At 39.3% G+C, this 13,401-nt stretch overlaps 2 protein-coding genes across 8 annotated transcripts in view; both read left to right on the top strand.

The window, feature by feature from the left end:
* csnk1g2b (casein kinase 1, gamma 2b) overlaps nt 1-2,534 on the top strand; it is a 37,250-nt gene extending 34,716 nt beyond the window's left edge. For 3 of the 5 annotated variants that reach the window (XM_034146853.1, XM_034146851.1, XM_034146852.1), the window contains exon 12: nt 431-2,534. In XM_034146853.1, coding sequence (XP_034002744.1) covers nt 431-485 — 55 coding nt within the window. In that variant the 3' untranslated portion in view covers nt 486-2,534. The remainder of the gene's footprint in view (nt 1-430) is intronic. The other 2 variants (XM_034146855.1, XM_034146854.1) reach the window with 1 other exon arrangement.
* A 995-nt stretch (nt 2,535-3,529) lies between these two features.
* On the top strand, nt 3,530-13,081 carry mfsd12b (major facilitator superfamily domain containing 12b). 3 transcript variants are annotated; one of them, XM_034146848.1, is made up of 9 exons: nt 3,530-3,837; nt 4,256-4,466; nt 5,845-5,977; nt 6,067-6,252; nt 7,342-7,434; nt 7,509-7,601; nt 7,735-7,908; nt 11,474-11,568; nt 12,416-13,081. In XM_034146848.1, exons 1-9 carry the CDS (start codon nt 3,567-3,569, stop codon nt 12,549-12,551), a joined length of 1,392 nt encoding a protein of 463 aa, XP_034002739.1. In that variant the 5' UTR covers nt 3,530-3,566; the 3' UTR covers nt 12,552-13,081. The 3 variants fall into 3 exon arrangements, with proteins under 3 accessions (XP_034002739.1, XP_034002740.1, XP_034002741.1); XM_034146849.1 differs by having other exon boundaries at nt 11,474-11,564; nt 12,416-12,560; XM_034146850.1 differs by lacking the exon at nt 7,509-7,601.
* Nucleotides 13,082-13,401: the final 320 nt, after the last annotated feature.

The following is a 13,401-nucleotide window of genomic DNA, read 5'->3' as shown; positions in this document are numbered from 1 at the left end:
AATTATAAAAATGTATCTCTATTATCTCACTTAAGTAGTCTTTGTCAGGCCATGTTTATTTGTAAAAAGCAGATTAGAAACGGGGTTTAGATGGCCAAGACTCTGCTTTCTCTAGGAAAAATGTATCGAAGGAAAATTAGAAATGTCTTATCCACTAGCTCAACTACGGAAACTAGGTTTCTTGTTTTACATGACGATAACTAACAGACTAATTGGAGAAAGCATGTAAATGCACTGAACGTTTTCTACATTGCTCTTTGCTTATTATGAGGTGAAGGTTGATGGTAGGTGATTCAGTGCATGAGCTATTGAAACCCAACCCTAACCAGCAGTGTGTTAAACGCTTTTTTGATAAACAAATATATTTTGTATGGATGTGTCTCAAATTTTTTTATTTCTTAACTGAAAGTGTTCCTTTGTTGTCCTGCAGGTGCTGTTGTTTCTTCAAAAGGAGAAAGAGGAAAGCCCTCCAGAGGCACAAGTGAAAGAAGAGCACAGAGACAAGTTGAAACATTGTGGTCACTGTCAAGTTTTAAATGGAAGCAACTACACAGACTCCCCCTCTGTCCCCTATCTCTTTCCAGCTTCCCCCTCACCTCTTTATCCCTCTCACCTTATTCCCACTATCACTCTGTACCCCCCCCCCCCCCCCCCCCCCCTCGCGCTGTCTCTTTCTCGTTCTCAGTGCTCCCTGCTACTGGCGAGTTTAAGGAATGTTGCAGTCCTACTGACTCCACAACAGACTCTTGATTCCTTTATCGACGAAAAATAAACGTACCTGCATTACAACGGAGGCTTGAGAAAAAGTTTTAAAAAAGGCTGTAACAATGAAACTCGAATACCGTGGCTTGAATATGAAAAAAAGATACTGTTTGAAACAGTTGTGTATTCTAGATTCCATATGAGCGCGTGTTGTCAGCTGTTGATCAGGGGAACCATTCGAGTGGTTCACATGAAAGAAATCTGCTCCTTTTAGGATTTTCTTTTCTTTTCTTCCTTTGGTGTGTGTTTTGGGATCAAGGTAAAGAGGAAAAGGTGAACTATGCTGATGTTAAATCTGAGCGACACAGGAAGCATTTCATCTCTAAAACTGAATTTGGAGGATTTTTATGTTTTTCTTTTTTTTGTAATTGAATCCTCAGTTTTCAAAATCAAATCCCTGCATTGAAAACTTATTTTTATGTTGTAGTGTTCTGGAGTTCCATTTGTTTTCTTCACTCTGGCTTTCTTTCTGTCTGTCAACGTGGACTTTGTAGCACAGTCACTGGCCTCAGGTACTGTGGGAGATCGAGAGAAACAGATATTAAGCTCTCTTATTATTATTGCACTTTTGGAAAAAAGAAAACAATTACAGTGGAAAACTTAAGGGTTTGAAATTAACAATTAAGAAAAACAACCTAATAAAGACTGATCTAGGGAGAGTCCTTCACAACGCTTATATCTGAGTTATGGAAAAATGTTGTCGATTTACATGAAGAAAAAAAAGGATATGTCTTTCCATTTTTATTTCTTAAATCAAAAATAATTTACCAGGAAATCATAGTTTGTGCCTTTTTAAGTAAAATGTTTAAAGCTCAATTGAGTGTCCCGCAATGAGATTTTATCTAATCTGTCCCAAATGCTCACTGGATTACTGTGTCTGTGTGTGTTTGTGTGTGTGTGTGTGTGCAAATGTGGAGGTTTTTGTAAGTTAATGTTTTTAATGGCTGTGTGCACACCATTTGATCTAACATAATATTATACATCCCTTCCCCCTGACAATGAAAAATCGACACATCTGTACAGTTGTGTTGTTGGGTCTGGAAAGAGATCTTGATTGTCTGTGTGTGAGTGTGTGCGTGCTGTCTGGTATGTTTGAACTATTGTTTCTTTTTGTCAGGAGGTCACAGTCAGACATGGCCTTAATGAGGTTTCTTGTTTGTGAGCTACATCCACAGACTGTAAGTGGCTACATCGTCTCTGAAGTGAATGGGCTGCTGTTTGTTTCTGAGCCTGATAACAAAGGAACCTTTCCAAAATTCAAAATGCACTGAACTGTAACAAAAAAACATTTTCCCTTTTGAGTTCCTTGCTGCTGCTGTAGTTCCTTGTAGAGCTGCAAATGAGTTGAACATTCTCACATTTGAAAACCTTGAACCATTCAATGCTTGTAATTTTTCAACAAAAAAAAAGAAGTTATTTGACTTATAGAATGTTTTTGCAATCCTTTATTTTTAATCGACTATAATTGTTGAAGCTCTAGTAACGTGTACCTCTTTGATCATTCCTTTTTAGTTTTCAGGCCAAGATGTATGTCTGTCTCTGCCTGTGTTCAGGATTGTTTTAAATCCCCCCCTGAAGTGTCTAGCCCATCAGAGATTGCAACGTTTAATGCCTTTAGTTATTTAGAGTACTCAAGCTATGTTAATATTGAACATGCATAAAAATGGGGGACTCGAAACAGATTAATACACTACTACTTATGTAGTAGTAATAGTAATTACTTACATATTTGACTATATATGAACAGATTATTTTTTAAAACAGGTTTAAATCAAAGCAGCAGCAAGTTATTCTTAGAAACGGGGTCCAGAAAACACTGATCCTACATTTCCCACAATGCAGGTGGGTGGTATCTTTCATACACCTTTCCTGCCACTTTAAACCCAAAATGTCCAGTTTGTAATGCAGGCTTTTTGTAAAAAATGTTATGTGTCAAGCCCAGATTTTTTTCAGCCTTTACAAAGCTCCACCCCAGAACTGAATTACTCAATTTTTGTGAATGAGTGCCCTTTAAAAACACCGCCTGAGCCTCAAGAGCATTCAACTTAAACTAACCCTAACCCATACCATGATCACTATAACCTGTGTAATGAAAAGGAAGTTAAGGTGTTTTTCCACTTACAAACCCAAACACAACTGCCATGTAAAAACAAGAAATATTTACACATTTTGCTTGCATTTAATCTCATCCTCCTTATTTGTTGTTTAAGTGTCTGCAAATCATTTTGTTTAAGTTATGAAGGGGATATGTTTGTTTGTGTAAGCATGATTAAGAGGACTAAAGTGGGTTTGAATCACTCGCCATGTGAAGAACAGAAAGAGGAACCAACTGTGTTTGGTAACGGTGTTGTAACTCACGAGTTTTCACAGTTCATGACCACCGCTTTGTTATTGATTAATGTTACCACACCGGAGGCGTGTAGTCTGCTTTAGAGACAGGACACATCTCCGGATGCTGCAAGGACGCGCGCCAGCAGTGCGCCTTTACGCGTGAAGTCCTAGGTGTTAACGTTGATTTAGGTGCCGCTCATAGCTGAGAAGAGCTTTTGTTGGCGCATTAATTATTCATCTGAAAGATTAACAGGTTCAGCTGACCAGCATGGGGACCCAGCCTGACATAATCCATTACATTGCGATTTATTATATGATTAACAATTAAGGATATTTTTGGAGATGCTCAGAACAAGGTTGAACTGTGTTTTGCTCTGTTAGTGTAACTATTTGCATTATGTATTTGTAAATATGACAACGACAGATCTCTTATTGTGAATAAAGGAAGTTTTATCACAGGAGTCAAATCAATCATGGAGCAGTTTGTGCCTGCTGGTCGCTCTCTGTCAGCCTGCAGAAGGGTTTGTTTCGCTGCAGGACATTTCCTCAACGACCTGTGCTCCTCCATGTGGTTCACCTACCTGCTGGTCTACCTCCACTCCGTGCTCGGCTTCCGGAGCACCTATGCAGGTGTGTTGCTGCTGATCGGGCAGATAGCTGACGGGGTCTCTACGCCTTTGGTTGGATATCAATCCGACAAAACATCGTGCTTCTACGGCAAGAGAAAAACCTGGCACTTGTTTGGTAAGTAGTAGGCTACCCGAGAAAATGTTTTGACTTAAATAAAAGTACAGATCTTCATCAAGTAAAGCCTAATACTGCAGCTTAAAGTCCTTCTTTTAAAACTTTACTCAAGTAAAAGTAGGCTAAAAGTTTGTCATCATAAATATGCACTTGATGTTAGCAATCATGCAAAGGTGACTCTTACCGGGTTCATATGTTATATTACATATTATTGGTGAAACATTAATCTGTGAACATCACATACATTTTGCAGTGAATAGCCTAAATAATAATTGATTAGTTCATATTTTCTATCAAAAGTCTCAATCTGCAGATAAATAAATGTGGTGGGGTAAAGATACATTTTTTTTATTCTCAAAATGTAGTAGAATCTAATCATTCTTAAAAATAATAAAACAATCCGCTTTTTGTTTCCCAGGAACGATTTGTGTCCTTGTTTCTTTTCCATTCATTTTCAACCCATGCCTGGCCTGTAACGACAGCACTCCTCAGTGGGCTCAAATACTTTACTTCTCACCCTTCATCATCATCTTCCAGATCGGATGGGCAGCCACTCAGATCTCTCACCTCTCCCTCATCCCGGGGCTCGTGTCCAGCGAGAGCGACAGGGTGGAGCTCACCGCGTACAGGTGGGTGACGTCATCACGTAGACACTCGGGATTGAAAATGAACAAAAAAGTTTTATACCGACTTTTCCTTTTAAATATATGATATTTATATATATATGTGTATATGTGTATATGTATATCTCCTATCCTATATTTAAAGTAAAAGTCGGTTTGACAATTTTTTTGAAAAAAAAATAAAGTTAGGCTACTCCTCACGAAAACATTTTCCAACTTAACATCTCTTGCGTCTGTCAAAAACAGCTAAACTTTGGTTATGTATGAACTAAACAAACAATAGCTTAGATGTGATGGAATCCAGACAGAGCCCGGCTAGCTGTTGAAAGGCTAGCCGTGTCCAGTTTTCACTAAGTAATAGATTACTGGCAGACCTACAGACACAGGCCTGTGCCCCCCTGGCCTTCACCCCCCTGGCCTTCACCTACAGAATGTCACTCGGAGACAAAAAATGACTACACAGATAAAAACAGCTGCAAAGAGACTTACACAACTACTAAAAGCTGAAAAAACAAACATGAAGTCATAGGCGGCTGGTGTGGCTCAGGATAGGGAAGGCTAATATTTGACAAACTTGACTAACTTGACTAACTTGTAACGTAGCCTACTTGTTTGAAGCACCACAGAACACGTTATTGTGTTTATTTGCACCAACTGAACAACAATTATTCATAGCACAGGAGCCACTAGGGGCTGGATGTTTATATCAGGTGCCAACGAATTTGGACTCAACAAAGGTTATTGCCAAAGGGCGCTAACAAACAACCACTATCTGAATAATGGTCACCACAGAAATTATCTGTGGACTTACTGAATTCGGTTGCTGTCTCATCTAAATTCTGAGAGTTGCAGCTTCACCTTATGAGGAATCTCTGATGCAGAATCAACCTTTTGTTGAAACACGCAGTCACATTTTTCTATTCAGGCGTCAAAGCTTGTGTGACTGCATGGTTCCTCTCTGATCAATTGGTTAACAGTGGAGCAAAGTTAAACTCCTTATCATTATGTCCTTTAGAACATTTCCTGGTGATTATACTGTAGGCTACATAAGTTTGATAGAGCAACAACATTTGCAGTTCACAGTAAGCTTTAACAGTTCAGCAACGGTATCAGGAATACATAGACAGATGTGGTAATGATGTCTGCAAAATGACCTTTTGTCAAAGTCATCACATGAAAATGAACAGTTTTCAGAGTGGAATATTTTTTATCGTTCTGTATCTGAAATCATGAGGGTCAATTCTTCCATCAAATCTTCAAGGCTTCCTACCCAATCTCTCCTATTTCTTAGGTGCAACCCTCATCTCATTCCCACCAAAATGCTGTCCAAACTATAAGACCAGGTGTAACAGTAAAACATAAAATGATATCCCTTTTTGTGTAGGTATGCCTTCACTGTGGTGGCCAATATCACCGTGTACAGTGTGGCCTGGCTGCTCTTTCGCTTCCAGGCTCAGAACAATATGGACACCTCCATCTCAGACAGCCTGGGCAAGGTGGACACCCCCCTTTTCAGAGTAAGAGGATAGAGGCAGTCAGAGAGGTAACACACTTGTGCAATTATTGGGTTACTATTTTTAACTAATCTACCGCTCGCTGTCTGTAGACTCTGGCCCTGGTTATGCTGGCTACTGGAGCTTTATTCTCTATGGTATTCCACATCGGTACTAAAGAGGAGGTGACAGATTCAAGGAGTGAAAATCAGAGGATCCTACCGCCAACCTCGCAGGAAGAGTCGCCTGGTCTTGTGTTTCAGTGGAAGCATTGGCTGAAGGAGCCGTCCTTCTACCAGGTGAGTCCAAAATCTGAGCGGCTGTTTTTTGTTTGTGAATGTACTTTTCCTGTCATACCCTGATCCATTAGCTTACATTCATTGCTCTATGTTCTGAATCATATTAGTTAAAGTTACACTTGCATTATTAGGTGTTGCAGAATTTTCAAATTAAGCTGCATAACCACCAATAATAATGATCTAACCTGAGCAAATCTAAACTTCGTCAAACGTGACTGATTTTGGCCCGACGTCAAATCTCAAAATAGTACGATCACTGACCAAATTAGTTCAACAACTCCAATGCAAAAAACCACTGAATGTCTTGTTAATTTATTTTTGTATTACATATTTCCTCATATAATTAGTTTGATTAATTTTAGACTCCATTTTAAAGGTAGGGTAGGTAAGTTTGAGAAACCGGCTCGAGATACACTTTTTGTTATATTCCATGGAATGCTCTTAACATCCCGATAGCAATGAATATCTTAAGTGCTTTGACAAAAAATCCATAAAGAAATGTCATCTGTGGAAGCCGTAATACTGTAAAAAGCACGACCAATCATTTTAGCCGGCCCAGCTAAAATAACTGGATGGCCTACCTGCCTGTCAGCCTTCCATCTGTGCACAAACTTATCTCGTGCTCTCATTGGTCATGTGCGCGTTCGTGTGTGTTGGAGGACGGGCTCTATAAGGAAGTGGCAGATTTTCTCCGGTTGTGTATTTTCAAATTCTAGCGATCTCGAGCCGGTTTCTCAAACTTACCTACCCCACCTTTAATCAGCTTTATTTTAAGAAAATAAAATGTTGTAGAGAAATCTTCCTTGTTTTTCTTTTAATAAATGTAGCAGTGCTTTAAAGCACAATTTTGAAATCTTAGAATCAATACTGAAACATTATTGAGAAATACAAACAATAGCAGCCTTTACTTTAATCAATTTCACGATGCAGTAAGATTAAAGAGTGTGCCAAACCATTTTTTTATTTTTACTAGAAAAAGAGTCAAAACTAAACAAATGAATGAGTATAAAATGTGAAGCTGTGTATGCATACATTCAAAATGGTTAACACAAATGTCAATTCTGTTTTCTTTGTTGGATTTTGCACCAGGTGGCTTTTCTGTACATGTGCACCAGGTTAATAGTCAATTTATCCCAGACCTACATCTCAGTTTACCTCACCAACTCACTGATGTTACCAAAGGTAAGATTACACAACTAATTATGTGAATTAACGTCCGTGTAGAAAAATAAATAAAAAATGTCCTCTCTCTTCAGAACTACATTGCCATCATACCTCTGGTGATGTATGTCAGCGGCTTTGTTTGCTCTCTGGTTATGAAACCAGTCAGCAAGCGCATGGGAATCAGTGTGAGTCTCTACCTAACAAGATCTGTTAACATGTTAGCCATAACTTTTGTTTTATTAACTCATGTCTGTTGCATGATAAATTAGTGATTTGAGAGAAAGGTTGTATTGAAATTATGAATGTGTTTTGTCTCAGATTACCTATTTAGTCGGCCTGTTGTTGGTAGTTGGCTTCGCCGTCTGGGTGCTTGTGGACAAGAGCATGGGAGCTGAGACGATCTACGGAGCTGCCGTGCTGCTGGGAGCCGGTTCAGCCTCGATCCTGGTCATGTCCCTTTCCATGACGGCCACTCTCATCGGGGAGCAGACGGTAGGGAACCAGCAGCACTTTATAGCTTTGTAGAAGAGTCCACAAATAATGAATTCCTCCTATCCACAATATCTGTTGTTATCAAAAGGCTGATATTTCTTATTCCTCTGTCATAAAGCAATGGTTCTCAACAATTTCAGTTAGCGACCCCCACAAAAATAGTCATGTTGGTGTAAGCGCTCATGTAAATCTACTGATTGTTCATAAACTGTCTGCACATGTAGTGGTAAATGCAATAATGTGTGACTTCTGCTTGAGTAACATTTGCTTAAAACTAGAACAGCCAGATGAATAAGGAAATAAGAGAGCACTTCATTAATTTAGTGGGAATGCTGATACAGCATTCCAACTATATGTTATTCAAAATCTTAATTCCGCCCGTTATTTTGCCGGTCTTCTTCTCCCACATTCCACATTGCAGAAACTCCGTTCGAACATCAAAACGTTCAGCTCGGTCGGGAATCGATGGCTATTACTTTTCTCATTCATAACTTTCATAATTCCCGAGATATATCCCATGATTCATCACATTTTTAACCATTGAAGTCAATGGAGAAAATCTTCAGACTTGAACAATCTTCATGTGACTTCAACTGCTAACTGTTCCTTCCTTCATACTTTCACTCAGAAACCTCATTCGAACTTTAAAATGTCACATCTTTCTGACATTATTCGTGTAACACATCTTTTAAATCTGATTCTTACTTTTAGAGATATTAAACATTGTTCAGACCTTGGTACAGAGGCCTTCTTCAGATTTTAACATTAACTAGAGTGCGTGATGTCACAGCTAGAGTGTAGGAAATCTTGAAATTTGCCTTCATATTTTTTTTTAAAACTGCCATAATTCCCAAACCCTACATTCCTGAGACATACTTTTTCATGACAAACGTAGGAAAACATCTCTTAGCTTGAAAGATGACAAATAATTAAGCAAAATAATTAAACAAAATGCCTCTTGAGGGCATGAAGTGACAACAACTTTCAACATGTCTCCATTAAAGCCCATTGTAATTTCAGGCTGATATTTCCTCACAGCAGCAGCCGCACACCTTTAGTTAATCTGCCAAAAAGGCCACATTATTGACCCGAAAGTACACAAAAAGCACACTTCAGATACTCAAGGTCCTTGAGATGCTTCCCGCTTTCTAATTTCACCGATATCTGTTACGGACCGTCTACACAGCAGCGTTAAAAAAATCTTGAAACGCTTCTGCCCATTCACTTTGAATGGGGTGACGTGACTTTCCCTCACTTTTCGCCGAACTGCATTGTGGGCAGGCGAGCGGAGATTTTCAGGATTTTCAGGATTCAAAGTTGAACAATGTTCAACTTTTGAGGCTGAGGTGGAAGCGTCAGCCAATCAAATCCCGTGTACGCAAATCTGACAGTCAAACGGCGTGTATGCTGGGAGAGACATACCGCAGGTCATTTCCTCATATTCCAAAAAATGGAGGAGAAATTAGCGGTAGGGAATCACCCGGTGCTTTATGACCAGTCCCTATTTACCTACCGGGATATAAACCGGAGGAGCCAGGCATGGAGGGAGGTGGCAGAGACAGTGGTATGTTTTTCGCCTGTTTGGGGAGTTTATATCCAGTTTACTTCAAACTTTTTTGCTTCGTATGTCGCGGGCGGGAGATTCATGTGATTGGTTGTTCGCAAAAAATCCCCAAGCTTCAGATACGCCCACCTCCAAGATTTTTTTAACGCTGCTGTGTAGACGGTCCGTTACGGTTCTTCAACAAAACGTTCACATGTAAGAGGTTTATCTCTCATTCAGAACAATGGAAACCTTTGATCTCTGGACACCTCGTTAGCTCAAATATAAACACCTGTGTCATGGAACACGATGATGTTATAACTCCAACTGACATGCTCAGAACAGCAGACTTCAGATAATGGTTAATGGTCCTGCCCTCAACAGCTCTACGTCAATTATGGGGTGTCATCATATGCCGTTTCCATGGAAACGCATCCCTCGCCATAAAAGACGATGTCGCTATATCTCCTATGAAAATGTTCAAAAAGTGCTCAAACTTCACATGTGTGCTAACAGTCCAGCCGTGAAGACATCTACGGGACAGTTTTGAGATTTCTTCAAATGCCGTTACAATGCTCGCCATGAAACACGGTTTTCTCATAACTTCAGTGAAAATGCTCCAAATGGCCCAAAACTTCACAGGTTTGGTAACGATGCAGCCATCAACGCATCTAAGCGTATTATGGGGTGTCATCAAATGCCGTTGCCATGGCGACAGACCACTCGCCATGAAACACGATGTCGCTGTAAGTCCAATGGACACGGTCCAATCGTCCCCCAATCTTCACTTGTATATCACCGGTCCATGCCTCAACAGCTCTACGCCAAATCTGAGATCTCACCATATGCCGTTTCCATGGAAACGCATCCCTCGCCATAAAAGACGATGTCGCTATAACTCCTATGAAAATGTTCAAAAAGTGCTCAAACTTCACATGTGTGCTAACAGTCCAGACGTGAAGACATCTACGGGACAGTTTTGAGATTACTTCAAATGCCGTTGCCATGGCAACACAATGCTCGCCATGAAACACGGTTTTCTCATAACTTCAGTGAAAATGCTCCAAATGGCCCAAAACTTCACAGGTTTGGTAACAATGCAGCAATCAACGCATCTAAGCGTATTATGGGATGTCATCAAATGCCGTTGGCATGGCGATAGATCATTCACCATCAAGTTAGTTCAAAAGTTTGAACTAACAGAGTTCAGATATTCTGCTGCTTTTTCAAGCCTTTTTACTTTCTTTTCTTCTCTCATCACATTCAAGCCCCCAGTGTTCATGCATCATTTCAATCTAAATTCTTCACTTTCTTCTTACACATTACATTTCAGCATAGCAGTTTAGCGTCAGCTTTTCAGCATAAAGCATTCCCACTAGCAATTTCTTCAGGAATTGCATTCTCTCGTTTGAATTGGTTTTTACTAGTTTTAAAGATGTACACAAACAAAGGGGCTTGTGATTGAGAGACATAAACAGGATGGGAAAGTTGAAAAGTAGTGAGAGGGAGACATTGTTAGTGTTGATCATGTCTTGGGATTTGTTGGCCAAAGAAAATAGAATAATGCTAATCCATCAGAAAACAAATATTTAAAATCAGAAGTAAATACAAAAGTTAGTTTTACTTTGAGGTTTAGGTTCAAGAGAAATGATTTCTAGATACATCTCGTCACAAGGCCAAACACAAACAGATACCTTCTTGTTTAAAATGTCACGTCATAATCAGCCAACCATGCAGTCACAGGAGAGTTAACTGAGGATCTTCAGTGTACTAAACCTGTGTTGTTATACTACGAATATTTAACCAGTCCGTTCATTCTGGTGCCACCCGATCACAGTCATGTTGGAGGAAGCTTTTGTAAAGCTGTCAGCTGTGAAATTAAATGGGAGGGTTTGTAGTTGTTGGTTTGCATCAGAGCACTTTTTACTGCCTCTCGTCCTTTTTCACTCACTCTGAAAATAATCGAATGTATGTTTTATTCACAGAGATATAATAATCTCCAATATCTTTCTTGTTTGGCAGGGAAGTGCAGCCTTTGTTTATGGATCAATGAGCCTCACAGACAAGTTGGCAAATGGTCTTGGTGTCCTCCTCATCCAGAGCACACGGCCATGTGGGTGAGTCTCTCCTCTGCCATTTAGAAGGCCTTTCAACTGATTCTATGAAAATGTTTGAAGGAAGCTGCAGTAAAGGACAAGGCCCTTTACTACAGACTGATAAACCACTGTCTGTTTTTACTTCCCAAATATGACAGCTGTTTTACATGTGAATGGTCTCACTGTCCCTTAAAGCTGCAGTTCTTCCCCTTTTTTCGCTAGTGGACCCTTAAGTTGAAGCAATATCTCCTTGTAGTAAATAAATATGCCTTTGTGTAGCGGAATTTCGTTTTTTTCTTAAGCCTTGTAACATACAGTACAGTATAAAACTAAAAAAGGCAATTTGAGAGCGCAGACATCTTTCAAGGTAGTTTCCGCAAGTGAAAGTCAAAAGACAACACTGGTCTTTAAGTTAATTTGAAGTGTATTTGTCTTTATCTGGCCTTAGCTAGTACAGTATCACCACAACACAGCGGGTTAATTAAGGACATCATTGTCTGTGAACTTGCAGTAAGGAATAACAGTTTGTCATTTGCGAATGATTAAAACACAGCATTTCTTAAAGATGTGAACGTTTCAATCAAAGTATCCTATGTGATTCAGATCCGTTCCAAAATGTAATGGGTTCTTTCTCGACCCGTGCTTCACATTTCCACCAAGATTCATGAACGTCTGGCCAGATGGAAATGAATCAACAGTAAACAGAAACCATGACCTCCTAGGCTCAGTCAATAACATATTTGTTAAGATGTGAAAGGATCCAAGCGGCTTTATTAATTGCAGTGGAGTCTACTTGCATCTTAGCTGTTTTTTTATGTCAAAGTTTTACAAAAGCTTTACCCATTGTCTTTTTCTTTCTCTCTAACAGCACAGAGGCCTACTGCCCAGACTGCATTTGGTTTTATCGTGACATCATGGTGTCGGTAACCGGGGGCGTGGGCGTGGCTGCAGCACTGTGTCTGTGCACGATTCTATTCCGGCCAATCAGGATACGGAAAAGTTAGGGCTCAAAATCTGCACTACACTGATTGGTAGTGATTGTCTCATACATGTGCACACAGAGAAAACACACTTTCCAAAGATTTAATAACCTTACATAATATTGTCGTAGAGGCATGTGTTTAATCCTAGATCTTTCTTCAGATGTTTCTGTTTAAATCCAGTATTATAATATCAACTGAATACAAAGCACATTTGTATTTAAGGTCTTAAGATTGAAAAGCTTTTAAAATATTTTGACATCATGTACTTGATCATTTTTGTTCTAATTATTTTGAAGCTTGGAAAGAAGCTTTGCTGCTAGACAAGGGAAATGGTGTGGGGATAAGGCTATGCTACCACCTAGTGTATGAATTTGTAACTACAGTGCTTTCCCTCGAGGTTCGTGCAGGTTTTTAAGGAAAACACTACAGGCTAAAACGGCTAAAACCATATATACAGTCTATGGCTAAAACCTAGTATCTTTAATGAACTGATCAATTCTGAGATTTCGGGCTATATTGTTTCCATAGCACCTCCTTCAGACTACTTGAAAATAAACATCCAAAATACACATTGATGTCTATAATGTCTATTTTTTTTAACTGTGTTCGTTTGTATCGGTAGATGTTTCCTAATCTCACAAAAAGTTAGAAAAACTCCTCATTTGCATATTTAAACATAACATTGCAATATACTGGTAGCTTTATGGTGATATCTTTAAAGGATGTTCAACCGTATTCAACTGTTGTTTCTTTTCTTCAAACTGAGTAGTACCTACTTTATGAAAGCTGTACATCACATGGTACATTTATGACCAGAAAATATTCTTCAAATATATTCAGATGTCTAGAATAAATGTAGGAATTCAAGAAA

This window comes from Trematomus bernacchii, unplaced genomic scaffold, assembly GCF_902827165.1.
Source record: "Trematomus bernacchii unplaced genomic scaffold, fTreBer1.1, whole genome shotgun sequence".
Taxonomy (NCBI): Eukaryota; Metazoa; Chordata; class Actinopteri; order Perciformes; family Nototheniidae; genus Trematomus; species Trematomus bernacchii.
The sequence above is the reverse complement of the archived record's forward strand: the minus strand, read 5'-3'. Positions and strand labels throughout refer to the sequence as shown.